This window comes from Hippocampus guttulatus, chromosome 6 (assembly GCF_054856545.1).
Source record: "Hippocampus guttulatus isolate MCC_2025c chromosome 6, RoL_Hgut_1.0, whole genome shotgun sequence".
Classification (NCBI taxonomy): Eukaryota; Metazoa; Chordata; class Actinopteri; order Syngnathiformes; family Syngnathidae; genus Hippocampus; species Hippocampus guttulatus.
In genome coordinates this window covers 14,758,853-14,782,793 of record NC_141266.1, presented here as the reverse complement: position 1 = coordinate 14,782,793, position 23,941 = coordinate 14,758,853, and the positions used below count along the sequence as shown (strand labels likewise).

Below are 23,941 nucleotides of genomic sequence, written 5' to 3'. Positions count from 1 at the left end.
GGCTCAGAGTTTAGGAAGCACTGTTCTACGAGTTTCCTAAAGAAAATACAAAATCTTGGACTGTGCTATTCAGATGACCTAGATTTGTAGTTATGCCGGGAACAAACATACATGGATACTTGTTTAAGTCATGATATGACGATGCTTACTCAGTGGCTCTTCCTCCTCATCTGATTCTTCCTCTTTAAAAGGCACAGGACCATCTGAGTCACTATCTTCTCGGTGAATGTCATGATCTTCATCCTCTTCATCATTCTCCTCCTCTTCCTCACTGTTTTCTCCACTGGGGATGACACAAACTCCAGTATCGACAACCAAGCCGCGGCGACTCCGTGGCTCTAGTTTAGGCTGGGGTATCTCCCCGTCGTACTCCTCCTCTTCCTCGTCATCGCCCTCCTCTTCTTCCTCCTCTTCAGAGTAGTCGTCTTCAGATCTAGCAGAAAATAAAAGTGTCAAAGAACATTTTCCACACACATTTAACCGGAATGGAATTCCTATTAATCACATTTAAAATGTTGTGTTGTTTGAACAACTTTTCATCTAAACAGAATTTATAAGACATGTAAATTTAGAGATGAAGAAAGAGCCTCTCTAGATCCTTTTTTGGGCTTCTGTTACTGCATAGTAGAACTCACAGCTTTAGGGGCTGGATGCTGACAGGAAGGGGGCGACTTCGATCAGTTTGGTAGTCTGGAGGCGTTTCAAAGAGCAATGTGTGAGCACGTTGTGACCCATCTGGGTTGGGGTGAACAGGGCCGGGACTGGACAGAGCTCGCTGGATCATGATGTGCAGTGGGACAGGGGCTGGGCGTTGGGGTGACTCACTGACAGGACTTGGGGGATCAAACAAGATTGGTATAGGTTGGGGCAGTGGGTGCGGATAAGAGTGCTGAAGATGAGGGTGGTGGGGGTGTATTTGTTGTCGGGGCGGAGAAGGAGGTATGTGCGACGGAAGCGGAGGGGATGGAGGAGCGGGAGGCAGCTGAAAGCTCACAGAGCTGTCGTCCTCAAGAGAAAGTGGCGAGGGCGTGAGGGGATGGCTTGAAGCGGAGGAGTCATCGGTGTTGCGTTTGGTGACAGGGGTGGTTCTCTTTGGAGGTACTGGAGGGGAGGGCTTCGCTGGGACAACACTGGCACCCCCGGCAGCTTGGGTGAGGTCACCTGAGGACAGAAGCACAGTTACATTGAATCCTGAAGCAAAATGTAAAAGCTCTTCGGCCATGAAGTGATTGTCCCAGCCTTTGTTTTATGCTTCTGCTAATGTGGAATGAAAGCACATGCTTCTTCAGCTGTAAACATTGGATACATCCAGTTTGACATAATACAAATTAACAGCTGGAATTACATGTCTGACTGAGCATGAATGCTTCCAGAGAATGACATCACATAACTGTGTCAACATGGATGCACACATTGATCTAACACGCTAGTGTTCAACATGTGCCCCATGTCACAGAGACGTAGAAGACAAAAAACAGCCCGCATGCTCAACACAGCCAAACTTGGTGTCTTGTCAGTGACAAAAACCTTGTGGACAGGCAGCTCAGATGCGCTCAAGTGACATGCACAACTTTACCATATTATTTATTACTAATAAAATGTATACAAAGGCCTTGAAGTCAGGTTTATGTTAAGTCAGAGCCGTGGTGAGTGCTGAGAAACCATAAGCATGCGAGTGCCAGATAAGATCTTGAGTCAACCATTATGCTACAGTCTTTATTGTCCATTCATTCATATCCATCCCATTCGAGCAGCAGAGTTGAGCGGATTACATCCTTAAAATTCCATTGATGCATTCATTGCAAGGCAGGCCGCAGGCCTGCTAATGGCTCACTCTGATTCACATGCCAAACGAGAGTACCAAACTAAATACGTTCAACGACAACAGCATTTGCCTTTTATATACATGAAGCAAACAGCGCACACATTGTCTGCTCAGTATGGGCATGCAACTTGTGTATCTCACATTGAAGGGGACGCAAACAAGGTCCATCAGGAAAAAAAAGACATTCGGAATAAAATATGTGGACAGCTAGAAAAGACGCCATATGATGAAGAATGCGGACTCTGAAGGGGAGGGGGGAGTTCAGACGTTGAACACCCTGCTTACAGATACCAGAGTGCATCCTTTTACCTGAGCGCAGGCCTCCAGCCCGCCGGCACAGGTACACAGGCAGGGAAAGATAGACATCGTACTCGCACTCTCGCTTCCAGCAGGACCAGTAGAGCGGAAGCTGTGCGTGCTCTCCACCCTGTAGGGCGGAGACTAAGAAGGAGGAGATGGAGGCCTTCAGCGCTAGTGTTTTAAAGACTGGATACATGGCTACTGGGTTTATGTATAGAGTGCCAAGGGATGTTAAGACACTGTCAACTTAATATAAATTGGCAGAAAATTCTCAGTAATACTGACAGCTCCTGCAATACATGTTCGAAACATTTGTTTTACTTTTAAGATTCTCACAGAATAGTCAGAAAGTCAAGTCAAGTCAAGTCAACAGTATTTATAGAGCACTTTCAAACAGCCATCGCTGCATACAAAGTGCTGTACATGGAGCAATTTAACATGCACAATAAACAGTAAGACAAATCGGTAATAAAGGCGTGAATAAGTGAATAAGATTGTTTTTTCTTTCCAAGCCACCAAATGAGTACTGTACATGCCGTGATGTTCTAAAAAATGTCTCACAGCAGCCGCACAAGCCAGAAACTTTGCCCCCCCCCCACACACACACAACAACGAAACACGTTAAGTTGAATCATCCTAAAGATTTACAACAATCAAAGTAGACAGCCTCACCTCATTTGGAATTAGCAAACAGTCCCATAAGAAAAAACGACCACTGAAATGCAGCCTTGTGAGGCTCACACAAGACTCCCTGTTTTGTTCAGAGAGTCAAATGCTGAAAACAATTGTGGCTACAATTGCCTTGGTGCATTAAGTCATTTGCTGATTTAAAAAAAACAAGAAAATGCACAAATTTTTAGATTCATTCAGGCAATGATTCCCAACCAGTATGCATCTGCAGTGATCATCAGTGTAACAAGGGATGATCCAACTTCATTTAATCAGTCCCAAAAATATTTAGTTACCGTACTATAAGTATTGTACTGGTAATTAGAACTGGGGAAGAAGGGGAGGGAAAAAAAGCCAACAAACTTGGCATGGTTGACCACAAAATTGGCGGACACATAAATTTTCGCCTTGAATCTTAAAATTATCTCTACAATGTACAGAGAGCCAGTGAAGGGAGGACACAATTGCAGTTTTGTGCTTCTACGAAAACCAGTTAGGAGGAGAGCAACTGCATTTTGGACTAAGAGAAGATGCTTGAGAGAAGACTGCTCAGAGAGGTATGGTGGGGTGATACCATTTAAAGATTTGAAAACAAATAAAATAATCTTGAAAATAACTCTAAAATGAGCCAGTGAAGTGACACCAGAGTAGGTGTTATGTGCTTCCTCTTACGAGTGGGAGTCAAGAGGTGAGCGGCAGCATTTTGGACCAACTGGAGATACTTCAGGGAGGATTGGCTGACTCCAAAATAAAGACAAGATGCAACAGAGGCATGGATTTCTGTTTTTAAGTGCTGTTGAGAAAGGAGAGGCTTTTTACCCTTAGCTGGCTGCCTAAGATTTAAAAAAAAGCTGGATTTAACAACAGCACCAGTTTGCTGGTCCAATTTAAAATCACTGTCCCATTTAAAGTTCAAGACTGTTGGCTTTAGATAAGGTGCCAGGGGGTCTGTGTCAGCAAAGTGTGAGGGGCCATTGGGACCAAAAACGATAACCTCTGTTGGCTTTTCATAAAAAAATCAAGAAATTCAGTGCCACCCAGGCCTAGATTTCCTCCAGAGAGGACAAATGTGGCCTTAATGAGAAAGCGTTCATTTTGCTCAGCAGCACATAGATCTGACTGCCATCCGCCTAGCAGCGGAAGGAAATAGCATGCTTTCTTAGGATGGAGCCCAGCAGCAGCAAATATAATAAAAACAGCAGAGGTCCCAAAATTGAACCATGTGGAACACCATATGACAGTGGTGCATAGTGGGGCTCGGGGCAACTTAAGGCTAATACCAAAATGTTGTGTCTGCCAATTGAGGTATCAAAGATAAAATAAATAAGTAAAATACATGAAAATGCTGCAGTTAAAAAGATGTATTATACAGAAAAAATATCAAAACGTGACACTAACGTACCAAATCAACCCATGCATCGATGCACCACCCGATCAAGTCGTCATCATTGTGAAAGCACAACTGAGGAAACCTTACCCAGCATGCCAGGGTTGCCCCTGTTCACCGGCTTGGGCGGAGGCAGAGGTGGCTGCTTGGTGCCCTGAGAGGCGGACGACGAGACTGCAGATGAAGACAGCTGTGTGGTCGTACCAACAGCTGAGGTGTTCCTTGTAGGCTTGGGTGCAGTACTCAGGGAAGCAGAGAGTGATGGGTACTGGGCCGAGCTGTAGTTTGATGGGGGGCGAGGTGGCCCCTCGCTGCCTGGTTCAGGCGTAGAGCTTATCAACCATTTTGGAGGCATGACAGACTGTTTAGGTGGCAGAGGTTCACGAAGGGTGTCCTTCAGTCCCTCAGGGTCAGGGACAAAATGGCTGTCTGATTCTATGAAAACATGACACAATCTTAGATATATTACATAAGTATTCATTTTTCAACATTCAACCTTCAAATCGAAATGTATAGTAATTTGCCACATTTAGTCTGTTCTTATTTCAGATGCACATTGTCTGTGCATTTGTGTGTTGATTAAAAAAAGCCAATAGCCTGTGCATATACGGTATATCATAGTTAGGATTTAATCTATATTTTTACATTGTCGGAAGGAAAACAAACACCCTGTTCGTGAATCTCATTTTGAGATCATTTTAAAATCTTAACGCGAGAAAAACTGTTGAGTGACACAGCAGTGAGCCATTTGCTGCCGTTTTACGATTACAACCATCTTAAGCATCTTAAGTGAAGATTAGAAGCGAGCGTCAATTGGCGCTGGTTGCCCATTGGTGAGTCTTTCAGTATTTGGAAGAAGTGTGATACCATTTTAACAGAAATTTTCATCGTAATACTCCAAATTCACATGTGGATCTTCTCGACTGTAACTCGGGCATTCAAATGGAAAACTACAGAATAAAAATCTGAAGTGGCCTCTTTGTCAGATGAGGCATAACCCGTCTCTAAAAGAGCATTTAACATCACTGTTTCACTAAGTGTAATGTTGCTTAAAATCAATTCACTGTGTCTTTTCACCACTTATCCCAGTCTAAAATTTTTCTACAGTGTTGCGTTAAAGGGCAATGAAGAGTATCGTGATTGTGCCACATTAATTAGGAGAGGAGATGAGAGGACGAGCTATTCCCCAATGTTCCTGAATAAGAAGATGGAGCAGGCCTCCAGGGAGCTGCCAAGAACCTCTCTCTTATTTGAGAGGACAGCACCAGCCAAGCACGCTAAAACATATGCATCATGTTTAAAACTTCTACATTCCTTTCCAGGAACAATGTCTAAATGGGGGAGGGAGGTGGCATGGGAGTGCAAAAATGAATCACCTCTACGGGCCCTTCCCTCTTCTGCAGATGCATGTCGGGGGAGTGTAGGCTTCCAATCTACGTCAGTCGGTCGACTCCTCCTGCCATCCTCTGAGGGTGCTTTTTGCAGCCCAGGCCTTCTCTGTCCATCTTCAGGGTAAAACTGGCCTCCACTTCTGCCTTCATCCATCTGATTGTGAATCTGTCCATGCCACGATGTGTTGGGCTTCCGCTCTGCCTCCCCATGTACACGGGGCCCAATCACCCCGCTTCCTCTTTGCACTTCTTCCGGGGGACCAGAAACCCTGGAGCTTGAAACTCTTCGGCGTTCTGCATCTGGGGGTGATTGGCCCCTATGGTCGTCTGAATGGGCCAGCCAAGTAGGGGTTATCCTAAATTCTGAATCAGAGGGCACTCGGCCCTGGTTACTCCTTCCAGCACTAACCCCCACTCCTACATTCACGGGCAGAGTGTGGCCATTCTTCACATAGGGCTGCTTCAGGCTTTGTGCTGCTCCATCTGCATCTAAAGAAGGAGAAAATGTCAGTCTTCCCTTCGTTTGACTTTCAGAGAACGCATCAAGTCATTTCAATCAGTAATGTGTCGATGATGTGGACCTGATAGATGCTTACAGTGTATATGTGGTTTATCAAGAAAAACTGCATCCAAAAGTGATATTTGTTACACTGGTTGTATAAGCTTATAATAGCTCAAGAACCCATTTGTCCAGATGCCATGACAGCTAATGCGCAGCCATATTTGTCTGCAAGACGCAGAGCCATGCCGTGACAATGTTGACAACCATCTTGGCCCGGCCGTTTCCCCAATTCAACCTCGCACTTTCTTGGTCAGATTCTGACCAAGATTCTGAGAGATTAGAGGCATTCTAACATCTGTGATTGACGACCCCCGTTTTGTTCTGTGTCAGGCGTCGAGCAGGTGCTGTAACCCATGATAAATAAACGGCAGGCGGAAGCCTCTCTATGATGAGAGTCAGGTTACATCCTCTCTGTTTAAATAAACAAACAGAAATATTGAAATCTGGACGCCACAGTCATGGCCTTTTAACCGGCCTGGGGGGATCCCGGGATGTTGTTCCCAATATCACACCATGCATTAAAATGAACTGTTAGGGATTATTCTGACAAATACAAGACTAGAAACAAAAAGTGGGAACACCAGCTATTCATCAAACTTCACAATATTGGTCCCTTTCTCCATCAATACTTGAAAATGGGCTACATCATGATCGTCTAGTAATGTTGTACAAGTATAATGTAAACACTGGCAGAGACGTATAGAAATAAAGTGTTGCATGATATTTATCCGTTTCCTAATTATTGTGAGAAATCATTCAAGTAATCGTGTCTTCATATACCATAAATGAACACCATTCTTAACAATCACATCAAGGTATTTAAGCAAATTTGTTATTTCAGAAGTGTGTGTCAAACTGGTAGCTTTTCACATTAACCTGTGACCAAGAAATAGCTCTCAGTTTGGGAAAAGTTGGAGACCACTGTTGTAGACCAACTAAATTTGGTCAATTGTATAAAAGACCATGCATACCCTGTTTGATCTATTGAAAATAATCTAGAATATTACATGGTTCATTGTCTATTTATTATATGGATGTAGTGTGAAGTGATTTGAAAATGTCATTGATATTTCAGTCATTTAACAAACATGTTTCCAGCATACTATGCACAGGCATTCGCTTATTTTAGAATACTATCATTTAAAAGGGAATACAACCCGAAAACTATGCAATCCTCATAGTCTAAACAAGCCATTCTGATGAATATTGTGTTAGGGGAACATGAGTTAAGCAGTACAATCCGCCCATTTTTGTTCATCGGGGGGCGTGGGGGGGCAGTTTTGTCACTTGCTGTTGACTGAAAATGACATCAGTTTCTCAGGGCTCTCGTAACCACCAATCATGGCTCAGCTTCAGAAACCAGGTGACCCCCTTGACGCTTATTGTTGCAAACCTGTCTCTGACAGGCGTCACGGGTTAAATATCCTGGCTTTTACTTGTCTGTATATTCCGGAGTGAAAGGAATCAATGGTTCCAATCAATTCGTCATAAAAGCCTAGCCAGCCAAGTACCGGTACATTAGACATGAGCATGTGTGAGCATGAAGGAGCAGATGTAGATTTAAGAAAGGGGCTTCTGCAGAGCAGCGGGGCCTGCATTATGATTGCATGTGCTCCTTTCGAAGCCACTTTGCTGCAGCGCACCATCTGTTCCACGTTCTCAGCTCTCGAGAGCCATATTAAAACAGATATTACACTACTTTTAAAAACAAGGCAACACGCAAGGTCAAAGGACATCTGACATTTTCTAAGTACGTCTCAGACTCCTACTGAATGACAGTACAGTGTTCCTGCAATTTATGCACTCATGACTTCACTTTGCCGACTGTGTGGGTGTGACAGCCTCAGCAGTGCTGCACTAGATTACAGTGAATACGGACACTGCTGTGCAAAGATCAGATGAATCAGAGAACCTGTACCGTTGTCTGGAGCTTCTTTCAGCACTCCCTGATCTATAAGTTCTTGCCGGGTACGCCTCGTCGACATCCTTCTCTCCAGCTCTGCCATATCGACAAAGATATATGGCAGCACATTACAAACATTGTGATGGTGCTCATTTATCAGTTGCATGTTCAAAAAAAAATGCAAGTTTGGAATAACATCAAATGGTATCACACGAGCACTTATTGTCGTTGTTCAACTTGGGCTGCAATCACGGTACGTTGCACCATGCATTGTGGGGTTTAAAAAGCTAAGTGAGTGGGAGAGGTGGGGAAGTTGACATCACTCCAAACACAATTAAAACCACAAACCTTCTGACGCTTCCTTGAATTTCTCGCTGCTTTTCTTCTTACGCCACTTCCATGGCTTGAAGATCTTGCCAAGGCTGGGGAACTTGCCCTTGCGTTTTGGGGGAGGGGTGCTGTCTCCCGTGCTGCTCGTCTCTCCCACCATCGTGCCGTGGTGCTGCTCACTTTCATCATCTGAAATGAAAGCGATAATGTGATACAAGTGAGCAGTCAGAGGACAAAACAGTGGTACAATGTGATCAAATTTTACTTCCGAGTTGTCATCAGCATTTATGAGACTAGAATATTTGACAAGGGCCAGGCCTCAAAAAATCTCTGCATCAACTCGGCAAACAATTGATTCCTTCTGATCGGTGACCAAAGGATTAACCACATGTGTTGTTTTTGAGGGGAGCTTTTTGCGTCACTAATTCCACCGAACCAGCTTCAACAAAGGGTGTTGTGAGTATGTCAGAAGAGGTTAAACTACAAAAGTTAGCACAAGCACAATGCCATATGTTGTTGCGTTTTGGGGGGAAAATCATTGAAAGGGTTGTTGATGCAAAACCATCTGTATTATGCATTTCATTCTGGACTTAAATACCATACATCTGAATAATGATGCCTTCAAATCACTGTCTTGGTATTGCTAGTTCTCGGTGCTGTATCTAAAAACACGATTGTTTACTGCCATATTCTCATGAATCTCTCCTTTATTTCCATTTTAATTTGCATTTGCAAGCAGTCTTTTAATTCATCTTGAATGATGCCTGGTTTTCATCATCTTAATCTAATTATTTTTGCAATGTCTTCATATGTGGTTTCTCTTGATGTAACGATTTTAATATTTTGTGGAAAGCACTTTGAATTGTCTTGTACATGAAATGTGCTATACAGATAAACTTACCTTGCGTTCTAAAGGTTCAAGGAAAATGTTTTCTTGTTTTTGCATCTTACCTTTACTATTTTATCTTTTGTTCTTTGTAAACTTGTTTTTAATTTATATTATATTAGTTAGTATATATTTACTGTTATGAAACAGTTAAGAATGTTAACAAAAAAGATTATTTAAAGAATTACAGTTATCAAACTTTTTGGGGCGGTGGGGAGTGGACTAGTAGCATAACTACTTCCATTCGTTCTTTGGGGAAATTCTTTTCAAATAATAACCAAGAACTGTCAACAGTTTACCATCATCCTGGGGTATATTGTGCACAACCTCAGAAGTTGTGCTGTATTTTCTTTTTCATCATGATCAGAATGCAGGCTACAGGCAAAGATTACGCTTGCGTAGCAACAGCTTTAACAAATCCACAAATATGACCATCAGGAGAGCCTTGTTTTTATAACATTTTACAAGATTAAAGGCAACTGTAATTTTGTAGAACAAATGCGTAATATTGAAAAATAATAGGAAAAGAAAAGGACATTTTCTTCAAAAGTTTCTTGACCGTTTAAGTAAACAAGATATGGTCGAAATAAAGAACCAGAACTGTGAGAGAAAGTGAACCTAGTGAACTAAAGTTTGGAAAAAAGCTACAGAGAGTTGAAGACATGCAACTGTATTTGCGATGTGCACAGTCAATAATTGGTGTTCAATTGAGACTCGTCCCGGGTTGAAGGCAATTAAACCGTTTCATACCTAGCAAGGGTAATACACAAATGTTCGCAAGGCTTGAATACACAAAATGTGCAACTCTGAGGACAATAAAGCTGCCCAAAAGTTGGCAATAATCTGGCAATTTCAACTAAGGTTATCTACGGCCTCCAAAGAAGACAAACAGTATTCTTACTAAAGACAGTTATTATCTTTAGCTCAGTGGTCTCGAGGACTGAGTGTGCTTTGGCAGGGTGATGCCGAGAGCTCATGGACACTCCTCATATCCAGTTAACGAGAGGGGTCTTTGAGTCTGACGTTCAGCGAGAGTTCACAAACATTCCTTGGTGTGGCGGAGACAAGTACCTTATCAGTCTTCCAGCCCTCGCGGCCCCAAAAGAGAAATAAAGTACACACGTGGATTATGTCAGCACAAATGACTGAGTCATCTTGCGTGCTGCATGATTCAAGAAGGAGCAGTTGAAAATGAAACTTGGTCAACAATCATGATTACATACTCTGAATAGGTGATTGACAAGCATCCTGAAAACGACAGGATACTGCGAGGTTAAATGTTGGCGCTCTCAATGGAGCAGCTGCTGAATTCAGCAGGCATAGTGTGTGCCTCTGCTCTGCATTTCAAAACATGCAGTCCCATGCGCACATACAGGACGACTTGGCAGCACTAATACCTTTCGGTCCGATTCCAACAATGTAAATCTTGAAATGCTGATGTGGATTACAGTACTCAGTATCCAAACGGAAATTCTCCACAGCATACGACCGGCTCAGTTCTGCTATCTGGCCTCGCTTGACTGTTCCAATTCTAAACAGTATCACTAGATATTATGAAAACCACACAGCGCTGAAGGTATGAGTTGGAACGAGACACGCAACAATGACAACAGAGGAGGATGGGGGTTTCCTACTTTTGCTTCGCAGCATATGACAGCCACAGTCACTTGCAGATATTACAAATATCTTATAATATTGCGGCATTCAGAGCTCAGACTTTGTCATTTTGAAATGCGAAGAGATACTACCTGGAAAGTGTCTGTTAAGTGTCCAGCTTCCATGGTGGCGGGTTTTAAAACAGCATGCCATGGGAAAGAAGAAATCCCCAAATTCAAATAAGTGGATGTATCCACACAGTTGAATCACTACAGAGGAAAACGCCAGGGAGGCTCGACGAAGGACAGCGTTGTGTCGAATCAGATGCGGTTCAAGGGATGCGTCCGCACTGAGGAACTCCAGCTTACAATTGCATTGTAAAGTGCAGCTGCTATAATATCCCAATAAATCGCTGCATTTGCTGTCCAAATGTTTGTCGCACAGCCGACTGAGTCACAGTGCCTCAGCTGAAGCCAGTCAAGCAGGATAAAAGCAGGATGTGCCAGGCAAGCACACACCACGGCACTGCAGAGGTGACGATTACTCAGCTCGCGGAGTAGGCATCCATTTGAGAAAGATGACTGACTAAATCCTTTGAAGAGCACTTTAGCCTGATGAAATTAGCCCACTAAACCACACACACACACAAGAAGTACAAAACATCCAAATTTGATTTCCCATTCACGAGCTCCGTTATTCTTCACAGATGGGTTTCAAAATGTACGTTTGTGGCCGAGCCTGAGCAAGCGTGAAACTGAAAATGGGCGTAAAGGGGAAAAAAAGCATAAATAGTAGAAGAGTGAAGGGGGCAGCCTGGAAACACAGGGAGGAAACGACACTCCACCCTGATTCTGTGACAGAACAAAGACAACCTCTTCCCCTCGAAAACCATAATTCAGGCCACTGTACAGCCAAGTCACAGCTCTGCAAGGACCAATCCAGTGACAGTCACTCAGTTGAGATCATTACCACTGCATGTTAACACATTAACAATGTCCTGCCTGTGTATAACAAGTCTGCGCAAAACTCTGCAGGAGTTCTGGCTGCCGTACTGTGTAATCAGAAGCTGCAGAGATAAGGTGCCAGAGTCAGGAAACACGGGGGCGTGTGACTCTCGGAGGCCACGCCTACTGGTGCAATAAACATGCGTCAGGGAAGTTCAATTTCCCCCTGACCTCATGGTTCCATGAATCATGACAGCCTTGGTCAGGTGAGCATGTTATCACATTAGAATGCTGTTTGGAACAAAAAGGGGGGGCGGGGGGGGGGGGGGGGGGGAAAGGCCTTCGCTTTAAGCCATTCTGCTTGCCAATCCTTCCGGATCATTACATAATAAACAAACTGCAGTAATCACCAAACTTTTGGCAGAGAAGATTATGCCACTTAAATTAACGCAGTTCTTCCATTTCAAAGTTTAAAAAAACAATGCGATCTCAAAGCAGACAAATGTAACTACAGTGGATTGTTATCAAAATTAAAATATTGAAGTCAACCAAAAAGGTATGAATGAATGGACCATACCAATATTTATAGTGCTTTCATTTGTGGAAAAACTGCAATGCTATATTTTAACTCTGAAAAATGACAAGACAGCTCCATGAAAAGATGTTTTTCTCTATTACTTCATTTCACTGTCTAAATGTCGTGTTTAATATTTTAACAGATGTAAATAAGTGCGCAACACATGCTCACAACTACATGAAAACACAGCTGACATTCCTCCATGTGATCCCAGTGATTTAACATTCCTGGTGGTGGTACAGTGAAGGGGAAACCGACAAGGAAAGATGGCGAGAGAGAGAGACTGTGCATTACTTGTTGAAAAACTAATAACTAACCGTGATTACTCTCTCTTCGCAGCAACGACACGAGAAAAAAAAAAAAAACACTTAAAAGGTAAGTCATGTATTTGTGTCCTGAAATTGAGACTATAGACTGAGAGGCTAGAAATGAGTGCAGACACTCACCGCCATTGTTATGTTGTAGTGGTTCCTGAGCTGGGGGTTCCACACGGAGACTCTGTCCCATGGTCTATCCCCCTGCGGGGTTTCTACCTGTCTTCAGTTCAAATGCATGCAACCTGGATAAACATGGGGCCGCACCTGCCTTCCTCGTCCTTAAATGAATGTCCTCAAGTCTCCCCAAGCTCAAGTTCTTTCTTCCTCTCAGAGTTCCTGTTGTCTACCCTTCCCCAATTCCTTTCAGTACTCCCCTCACCCCCTCCCTCTTTCGATCTCCTTAAGTCCTCCCCTCCGTGCAAGAGCTGGACTCCCTCCCCACATCTGACCCTCCCTCATTGGCTCATAGCGCAGGTCAGTAGTCAGTGAAAGATGCCAACCATTCTTGGGAAAGCTGAGTTATGTTTTAAACAAGGCGAGTGAGTATGTACGGCAAGGGGCGCGACAAATATGAAACCACCCAAAAATACCCACGCGGAACGAAATAAGATGCTGCTGAAAACTAAAGTACTCATTTACCAACCTGTGAATTTGTAATCTAATTTGGATAGGTACTGCAACTGAACACTGTCAGCGGACATGGATTCATAAACAATCACACCTGTTACGAAGTGTCGGAGAAATTGGATGAAATATGATCAAAGATACATTTGTTGGTCACTTCGAATTCTGTTTACCTTGTATGTAGCATTCTGTTTTTTTAGAACTAGGAAATAGTGTTGACCAACATGCTCAGCCCTCTCATTGTAGCCAAGCACAGTTTATCATACGTCTCCAACTGTCTCATGACTATACTTAACAGAATTAGCTTAACTTACTTGAAATGTTTACCAAAGGAACTGCACAAAGACAAGACAGTCACACGGCAGGGTGCAGTGGACCCCAAGAATGTGCTTTGATTCCCTCTGAGGTTTGAGTGTCTTCAGAAAACCTTGTCCAAGTTTGCCTCACAGGAGTCCTAAGCACCGAGCTGCATCACGGATGGCTTTTTCTTACTGTTTGGCTGCATCTCGGCTGTTTCTAAAAGATGGTGAGCTAGTGTGTGCATTCAACAGTGTTCCTTTTCTCTTTGGGTGCCCCACATACAGCCTCCACACCGGGCCAGCTTCCAGAAAGAGCTGAGCCAATCCACATGAGCCCAGAACCTGTTGGCCTGACCTGGATAACAGACTGGGCCAGACCTCAGCAAAAACAGGCAGCATACTGGAGCAGGTTTATGTTGTTAAGCACATACAGTATGTATACACAAACACACACACATACATGCAAAGGCAAATATTATTTGAAGCAATGAGTCATTTGTTTCAAATGTACTTGCACTAGAAGGATTGTATCGATTTTATAGGTGGCAGTGGGAAGTTATTAATCACTGTCACTGGGGAAGGCTTGTTTAGTTTTCCAATTTTAAAGCAATTACTAATGTGAAACAACATCATTTAAATACTGTACACAAAACAGAAATCACTGCTGTTCTAAAGCGACGTTGAAGATGTAAGGGAATAAAAGCCTCTTTTTGCATGGTATGGTACAAGAGATGCTTGAGTGATATAGGTGATCCCTTTGCTAATGTACCAACCCATTTAGAAATAAGCAAAAATTCATAATTTGTTGAACTCATTCAGTACCAGCCAATTCTAGACCAAGTCTGAAAATACGTTTCAAAACGTCTTTGGGAGTGAATGAGTTAAAATTGCCCCACTGAAAATTTTTCTAGACAAGATATTCCATTGTCACAGTTTCTCTTCTACTCACTATATGGTAAATTATGGAATATAATGAGCATATACAGTAAGTATGCCCTGTTTTTGAAAGTTTAATGGGTTAACATAAGTTGAGTTTCAAGACTGCACCTTTTCATCCGGCAGTGTGAGGTTCGATCCAAAGACAACAAACTAACATACTAATGAACTTCAAACGACACAGCCCTCCAGCTATGCAGCATAAACACTTGACACGAGACTAATGTAGAGCAAAAGAACAAATGGACCCACAGACTGAGGCCCTGGAGATGTGTGGCTACGTCCCTGAGTGGCTCATAAAGTGTCCACAAGCTAGACAGACCTCATAAACACTGTGGCTATACAGGAAAAAATGTGTCTCGAAAGCTTTTTGTGCAGCATTAACACAGCACTTTAAAAAAAAAACCCTCAATGTCCATCTTGGTACTCACCACGATTTTCCATCACAGATATTGAGGCGTACCGATCAAATGTTCCTGAAAAACAACATACACAAAGCTTCAGTTAAACAAGTCAAGATGGAGGCAGGATTTATGTTGCTCCACAAGAAATAACAATGAAAGACTGATTGTAGAAATGTCATAAAAAAGGTAAACATACACAGCAGAAAGTCATGAGTGGGGGTGGCAGATTTCCTCAGCAGCAATATTGAATTTTGTCCCCCTTAGGTTGCCAGCAGAGAGACAAGTGCCGCTCCACCCATTTCATCCACCCTTGACAAAGAGAAGCAGAAGACAAGAAAATGATGCCACACAAAATTAAGGGGAATCTGCTTCAGAGAGTATCAACATATTACAAACAATTGTGCAATCTGCAGGTTAAAATTCCAATCGTAAAAAAAGTGGAAACAGAAGCAGGGTTGTTATTTCTTCATATTTACTGTCTATGACGCACATACGGAAGAGAGGGCAATCTTAATTGTCAGGAAACAGAATTAAATAATAAAATGAATCATTTATCTACAAAACGAGCTGGAAATTGCATTAGAACTAAAGAGTCAGGGGAGGGAAAAACACATCTTGATGATTTATTTACAGCGCTGAAGCCGAGAGAACACAACGTCAAGCTTTTCAAATGTTTCTGCGGATAAGGTCCTATCATTTTTGGTGTCTGTACAGAAAATCCATTTAAGAGGAGTAAAGTTAACATCATTACACATATTCACAAGTGTATAAATGCATATTTTCCTAGGGATGCACTGACAATTCAGTGAATGAAAACTGTCCATAAGTGCATTTTCAGCTTTGGTCCGAAAGTCATTCGGCTGAAACAGGATGTTGGGATGATGCTGGTTTGCGTAGACGGCCTGCTGAAGTAAACAAAAGGTGGTGGCTGGACACGGGGAAAAGAGCCCAGAGCGAAAATTCCTCGGCCACGGCAGCAGGCCATTGCCCCAAGAGGAGACGTCTGCTTGGACAGCGGCCACCGAAGACTGTCTCTCCGGCAGCCGTGAAAGCGTGCGCATTGCTTGGAAGGAATCAGTGAGCGCTTGCACTACGTTCACACTGGGAGAGCACGATACAACCACTTCCTGCTTCCATATCTAAGAATCATGGGAAACATAGTCCGACTAGCCTATTATTATAGGCAGACCAACTCAAGCTGAGCATACAATGTTGGACCAACACCAAATAATAGCTGCCGTGACCAGGATTGACGAGCACTGTTCAAACTTTTTTTTTTAGTCTGTCAGAGGATTCCCTCGTCTTCTCCCCTCGAAACAATCGTGTAGTTGCACGGCAAACAAAAAAGCAAGCCTAGACATTTGCCGTCTGGTCTGAATCCAGCACAATAGCGCCAAATTTAACAAATAAACATATGATGGAATTACACTATTTAACAGATCTGCGATTGGCTGGCAACCGGTTCAGGGTGTCCCCCGCCTACTGCCCGAAGACAGCTGGGATAGGCTCCAGCCCCCGCCCCCCTCCCTCCCACGACCCTAATGAGGATTGAACGGTTCGGAAAATGGATGGATGGATATTTAACATACATGCTTCACAAAGCTGTGCGGTGAAAATGTTTGAAAATAGAGCCGTTCATTGATATTCAGTTCACTTCCAAACACTATTTGTCCCAAGGGCCAATTCAAAAGGCATAAGGAGCAGCATTAAAAAAAAAAATTATAACACCAACAAATACAATAACATTCATTCAGTGCTGCAGTTAAAATATTCCCGCTACTGTCCAGTAATGTGCTCTTTGCTGGATGCTAAAGTGCAATGCGTCACAGTTGGGACAGGGAGGGGTCATTGTTCCAGAGCTTGACTGCTCTCAGGACTAAAGTGGCCCTCCTCCACTGTGTTCTAAAATGTGGATGTCGCAGCCTGCGACCTGATGGGAGCCACTTGTACCCTGAATGTAGTGTGTGAGAGGGGTCATGCAAGACCCTATGAGTGGAGCGGAAGGTTTGATGCTTGCAAATTGCAGACAGGGTGTCCAATAATATTGACACCTAGCAGGTGAGTTATATTGCACCTACTGTGCACGTAATGGACCATAAAATACAGGACACGTGATTTCTCCGTGATAAAAGAAGGAAACTTCTTTCAATAGGGGACCAGAATATTTTCTGTACAGTGAATGTGGTGGTTTTAGATGCCAGTATCTAGCAAATTAAAACCCACATATTATTAACAATTTTTAGCGTGACCTAAAGAACTGGATCGTTTTGGCCGATCCCCGAGGCTACAATAAAAAATTGGTGTTAGTCAGAAATGAAAAAGTGACATCCCGTAACAAAAACAAATGTGCCTTCTAATGCGAACAGAATGCATCCATGAATTGACACGCATGCGCACAAAATACAAACTGACATGCAAAAGTGTAAACATGGTCCTGCGTGTAGGGGCTCATCTCATTTCTGTAATTGTAAATTCCTATATCCTCATTCCTCTCTGTTCTGTCAACAACTTAGCACTAGAATTCCAATCAAGGAAACGTGCGGGTTACTCGAGGGGCGAGGCAGGAAGCGGGACAAATGTTTCCAGAAATGATAGAACCGTCTCTCGCTGACGTCATTTCATGGAGGGTACTACTGAAGATGAGGTCACGTCATAGACTCGTGTCACAAGTGAACTGGCTCTGTGACTTAGGACTACACACCCACATATGCTTTATATTACATGATATTATATTCTAGTGAAATATTCTCAACACTTACTCTTCATAACTTTAAAGATGCAAACACAAGTGTGAGTGGTCCATTCCAAACACGTTCTCACTGAACCCCCTTTGCATTACCCAAAATCAACGTGCAGTAAAGTGAGAAAAAAGCGGCTCATAAATACGCGTGTCCGAGATAAGAATACCTTCGGCGTGTGTTTCAATCTGCATGTTTCAGAATTGGCTGGCTTTATGGCGTGCGTATCTCACAAACGAGGAAAGCTGACGTTCTTTGGTTCATTTTTAGACGTGAGACAGTCTTTTGGGGATTCTGCTCAACATACGCGGCTACGAGCTCTAAATTGTCTGTTTTAGTTGTAGACTGTAAACGCACTCTTTGGCAGTTCTTCTTAAAGATAAAAAAAAAAAAAATCGACTGGCAAGGTCAAAGTTGAACCCCACCCCCCACCCCTTCCAAACTTTGTTACTATGACTCGATGCAAAATACTTCCAAGGAGTATTAAATTAATCTTGATGTATAAAAACGTAAGAGCAGATGAGAGGTAGACAGGGTGTTCATAAAACACACACACACCAATATTTTCCGCCACTTTGGACGCAAATGTTATGCTTGCATGACATGTCAACGCCAGTGTAGACCATGTAAGTTGTGTAAATATGTTACATGTGCAAACACAACACTGCCTCACTTGTCGTTTCTGTCACACACGCAGCCGGTTTAGACCGTCCATGAAAATGGGATGTTGGTGGCCTACTTCCCTTGTTAATATAATTTTCTAATATGATGCTATGAAAATCCTCCTCTTTCATTTAAACTCACACGAGCACAAGAGTGCCTGACATTTTGAGTTGGTAGGTTCTCCCAGTACCTGCATTGGCCTTTTCCGCAAACAAAACACAAATGTTACTTTCAATAACGACTAATTGTCAATGGGTGTGAATGAGTGTGTGAATGGTTGTTTATCTACAAGTGCATGTGACTGACTGGCATCAGGGTCTAGAAAACCTTTCACCGAGAGTCAATTGAACGCTACCCTGAACGGGCTAAGCCGTATAGAAATTGATGGACATTCTCATATTCAAGCACATGAGCGTTCTGCAGAACAGTAATGACACTGGCAATCTTATCGTGTGGCAACACAACGTACATGTCAACTTGTAAGTGACTTGGCAGGACATTCTGGCATGTTACACACAACCTCTGAGTGACGATATAACTGGTTTTGTTGACATCGATATTCAAATGTGATCATCACGACTCGGGATGAGTAACATCACTTCACTGTCAGTCCGTGAAGACGATTTCCATTTTCCTCAAATCACTCTTGCTGTTGTGCAATAAATGTACCCTATATTTGGCTGTTGCTTGACAACTTGGCCCCAGATTGTGTCTGTCAAAGTCTGGATGGGGCCTTTCTCAATACAATAAACCACATCAAAGACTTCCCCACATACACATTTGTACTTGTAGATGACATCAGACGGCAATTTCTCTTCTCTTCAGCTCCTGCTCCACAAACACAGTCATCGGGCAGATTTAAGCCAATCGGGCATGCAAAAGCATACAGACATACCAATCCATAAAGCGGTGGCTACTATAACCAGCCATCCGTGGAGAACACACACCCTCACCACTACACTTAACTTGCGTTAATTCGATTACGACGAGAGAAGAAAGGGCAGCAGCTGGCTAAGCTAAGTATGCCATCCTTAAATAGCAGTTTGCTTCACACTCCCAGGCACAGGATATGGGCACAAAGGCCAGCAACTCAGTGAAGGAAACTCATTAAGTGCACGTACATCCACTGAATTACATTTAACCTCTGAACAAATAACATGATTGCAGAAATGTTTTGGGCCAGAGAAAGTAGAATAGATGGGACGATGTTGGCCATATTGTCCCCCATAGTCTCAAGTCAGCTGCCCTGCCCCCGCCCCAAAAAAGAATGGATGAGGATGTTGTTTCCTATCAGGGTCAGGTGAGCGCCATCGCCCAGTCCGTCCCAGAAAAGAAATGTGCACCGTAGGGACCAGCGGCCCACTTACATCAGCAAAAAAATAAATAAATAAAGTACTCCTCGATGCTTTGTTCAATTTTTTCTTCATTAGTGCTTCTCCACCTGCATTTAAAGTATGGCTCTTCATCACATCATACCACTGCGTGTCCGAACAATTTAGAGCTATTGATTACAATACACTATATAAGGTGACCTACCGGCACTTGTCAGCATTTCTCCATTTTATGGGCCTAAAATTGAAACAAGTACTTGAACACAGAACTAGAGAGAATGCATTAGCAAGAGAGAGCGAATCTTACAAAGAGCTGCGGCAGAATTGATACATAGGAAACTATAATAGAAGCGCTTACATGTATCCACATGTTGCTGAGTATTATCACAACGGTCAAGTCAGTCAATGCGGTACAGTAATTAGACACTATTGCAATCTGATTGGTGTGTTAGCGTTATGTTACAGCCCTGATAACATTTCTGCAGGTGGAAAGTTCATGAGGCAACTTGGTCCCCATCATTTTGGTACGGTTTGTTCAAGGAAAGGCCATTTTCTGTTCTTTAGAACCCGTACCTGAAGCACTACACATTTCCCATTGACACTCCAAAACCTTCTATTGTAGACCTTAGTCGCTAAAAAGTGGAAGTTGTTATTGCATCCTCATACAGTGAGAACCTCAATTTTCATATTCCCTAGTTTCAATGTTTTTGTTTTTTTTAGCCAAATTTTTCCCCCCAAACTTCAGATATCCGCTCGATTTTTGTAGAGTTTATAATAACCCGTACCAAACTCGTCCACCTGCCTGCGTGACAGGGCCACTCAGTTCCTGGAATTGAGAGCCTACACAAAGCACCCCATTACCCAAAAAAGACCATGGATGCAATGAACCTTTAAAGCTACAAATCTCTAAATGGCGTGGGCTAACTATCGGTCTATAAAAGCTGACATATATCAAGAAGAATAATTTTATATTGCCTAAAGGCTTAAATAATAAATAACAAATATTTTGGTGCCCCTAAAACATTCTTAAGTCCTGGAATGAATCGTAAAGATCAGGTCTGATGTTTCCTTTGCCTTTTAAAGTTATTTAAAATGAATGACCTGTTTTGTCAGCTGCTGCGTGTTACAAAGTTGTTGTTGCAGTAAAATATTTTGCAAATATATCTTCAGTCACTGTCAATATTTACATCATCTGAAACTACGGGATACCAACTACACATCAGCAAATAGGGTCATACTGTACCAAATCCGTGTTCGTGCGACCCATTGAAAAGTGGGTCGCATCAGTGCTACCAGTGCAAATGTGACTGCAGAGTCCAGCATCGGAATCATTTTGAAAGTTAGTGTTACGACAATAACGACACAGTGTTGTCTATGATGACTTAAATTCTCATTAGCACATATTTGTTATTGTCGGCGCATTAATATTTGGACCTAATAATCTGGTGATGAAGTTTGACATTGTATCACTGCCCTTGTTCTTCGCCGCCATTCCGTGGTCCCACTACCACTGGTTTGACCCATGGCGAGTGGCAACCTGGCAGGCTAGCAACATGAGGCAAACCCCAATTCATACCAGTTTGTCCTCTCCAGTGCGCACCAATTTTATTTGTCAGTTGGGTCATCACAACATCCTGTTACAAACTTAGCTAGGTTGTCAAGGTTCTTTCAGTCCAAATGGGCGGCCGAAAACATTGGTGACTAATGCTGTCCTTACACCTAACGTTTTTCACAGTCCAAGACTAAAAACTGAAAATCAGAAGGAAGTTTCTAAGGCAGTAATCCCTGCTGTTTTAGATCAGTCTTTTCCTTGTCTTGACCTTTCAACAATATCAAATGTGTTTTATATTATCATATCAAGTCTTTCAGTCTTCGTGGTGATGTGACATAACCAACAACAAATAGATGATCTTAAAAAAAAAAAAAAACCCACAGAAGCAAGAAACTTTGCAAACAATCATGAGAGCGGCAGGGATGATGGGGAAAAAAAACAGCAAAAATTGTGACCTAGCATGATGGAAAATGTCGCATTGTGAGGGAAAAAAACACCTAAAGAATCTAGTTGTAGTCTTAAACATAGTGATCCTGCAAAAGTCACAGTCTTTGTAAAATCTCAGATTGAGACAAGTCTGTGACTAAAAACTCTATAACTTGTCTCTAAATGTGAGCAGGTAGAAGATGATAGTTTCTCAGGGGTCATTTCCAAATCTTCTCAAAGTGTTCTGATGCATAGGTTGCTTTAGTGACCCCCTCAGGCTAGTGTCTGCCGCAGGTTGAGGCCCGACACAGCGGCACACTGGCCCGGGCCATTAAGAGTCAATGTCAAACCCTGTACCATTAAGAGTCTTCAAGAAAAGTAAATGTGATGTGTAGTTTTCCTTTATCATTGATATTAATTTCACCTTGGTTTCTGGTTGTTGAAATATAGTTATTCTTTATAGAATGGATTCTTGTTTCGTGCTTGGAATGGATTAACTGGATTTATATGATTTCCTATGGGAAATATTGTTTTTCTTTTCATATAACTTGTTTTTAGTTTGATTTTTTTTTTGGGGGGGGGGGGACAGCCTGATCACAAAATCTGAGGTTCTACTGTAGCTTTACATCAGCTATCGTCAGCTACATTCGACCAGTTGTTTGGAGCCGAGAGAAACGACCTATAGCTTTTTTAATTAGAGCCCTTGGCTAAATCTTATTCGTGCGAATCAATCAAGCCCGGCTGACAGCGAACCCATCAAAGCTGCTTCTAAACGGCCCATTACAGAGGAACGTCCAATTGAAAGTGGATGGAAAGAGCTTCTGTTCCAAACGGCATTTTCTCTCAGGGGCAAATTGACTTCAGGAGCTATTAAGCCAGAGGAACATGAAACCATCGGAAATACTGTATAGGTATAACAGTGGGTGATATACAGGTTCAAGAACAGGCGTACCCAACAAGAAACACTACAACAACAAACGCATAGTTCATACTACTTCAACCAAATGACAATCACCATATGACATTCAATGTCTAAAAAAAAAAATTTAACACTCGAGCCAATAAAGACGAACACACCAATGTATGACAGACAGGACACTTTGAAAGACAGGCCCCTAACACCTGATTAGCACTTCATGGCGTGCTACTTTCCGCACATAACGACGTGGCTGGCTGTCTAAATAGTTTAAGTGCTTTATTTCCGCGACAAGGAACAAAAATTACCTGGTTAGATGACGATATTTAAAGCGAGCTGAGATTGAAGCAGTCCCTAAACGCTGGCTGTCAAGCAGAGGTGTGCAGAGGAGAAAGGCTTCAAGTATCGACCGGCGTCTTTCAGCCGGAGAGCTCCTCGCGCCAACTGGGCTGGAGATGCTGCTAACGTGAATGACAAGGACCGGTCAAGTCGGCGGAAGAGAAAAAACGTACACATCCCGTTGTGATTTTTCAGAGTAAAACCCACCCAGCTCATTATTCATGGAACGCGTTTTGAACAGCATTGACCTGACTCAACATGTCTGTCTCAGTATTTCCCCCGATTGTCGACAGGTTTGACTTTCCCAGCGTATTCGCCGGGATAGCGTACTGTACATACACACTATTTACGATCGTGTTCTTATTCATGATCCATAATCTGTCATTTGACACCCAACTCATGCTATTCGTACTAAATTCAGTGTTAAATAATTAATCGATCACGCCTGACGTTGGAGCATACCGGCGGCGAAAAACAGGTAGTCGTGACCCGAGGCCTTGCGGCGAGAGGCATGTTCTCAAAATGCAACATCAATCATTCGAATTAACCTCTAAATTTTCACGAAGCTCGTTGCAACTACAGATGAAACAAATACATCGCCCCATATACACATATCACAGATCCCCTTTGTTGTGCGTGGACGCCCTGAGCAGGCAATAGGTGCAAAATGCAGCCTAATTAAATGCGAGTACCAGCAATTACCCCATAAAAATAACAACTGTTACTTTACAGTGGTTCCCAGGAGAAAAACACGAATGTTTAATCGTGAGACGGGTTTGTCTCGGACCCGATCAGCCAATTTTGGATATCTTGCCTCCAAACCAACCGTGTACACAAAGCACTCACATTCCTCGCTGGTGACTCACCTTCTTTTCTTTTCCCCAAATTATCGGCAAAGTAAAAAGATCAATCAAGGAATCCCACCGACGAACACTTTCACCCACTTCAAATACTCCCAAAACCCCAAAGTCCAAACACTTTGCACTTACCGGAAGCCATCCCGAGCTGGGCATGGTGGTACCGGTA

General features: G+C 42.8%; 1 protein-coding gene across 9 annotated transcripts in view; it reads right to left on the bottom strand.

Moving 5' to 3' along the window:
- The window catches only part of phactr4b (phosphatase and actin regulator 4b), a 29,098-nt gene extending 5,157 nt beyond the window's left edge, over nucleotides 1–23,941 (bottom strand). Inside the window, exons 1-10 of one of the 9 annotated variants that reach the window (XM_086113663.1) lie at nucleotides 23,905–23,941; nucleotides 22,885–23,037; nucleotides 15,147–15,259; nucleotides 14,978–15,022; nucleotides 8,386–8,556; nucleotides 8,053–8,133; nucleotides 5,558–6,061; nucleotides 4,272–4,616; nucleotides 636–1,161; nucleotides 150–433 (exon numbers count right to left, since the gene is read on the bottom strand). In XM_086113663.1, the coding sequence (XP_085969789.1) occupies nucleotides 150–433; nucleotides 636–1,161; nucleotides 4,272–4,616; nucleotides 5,558–6,061; nucleotides 8,053–8,133; nucleotides 8,386–8,556; nucleotides 14,978–14,990 (1,924 nt within the window). In that variant the 5' untranslated portion in view covers nucleotides 14,991–15,022; nucleotides 15,147–15,259; nucleotides 22,885–23,037; nucleotides 23,905–23,941. The other 8 variants (XM_086113662.1, XM_086113661.1, XM_086113665.1 and 5 more) reach the window with 8 other exon arrangements.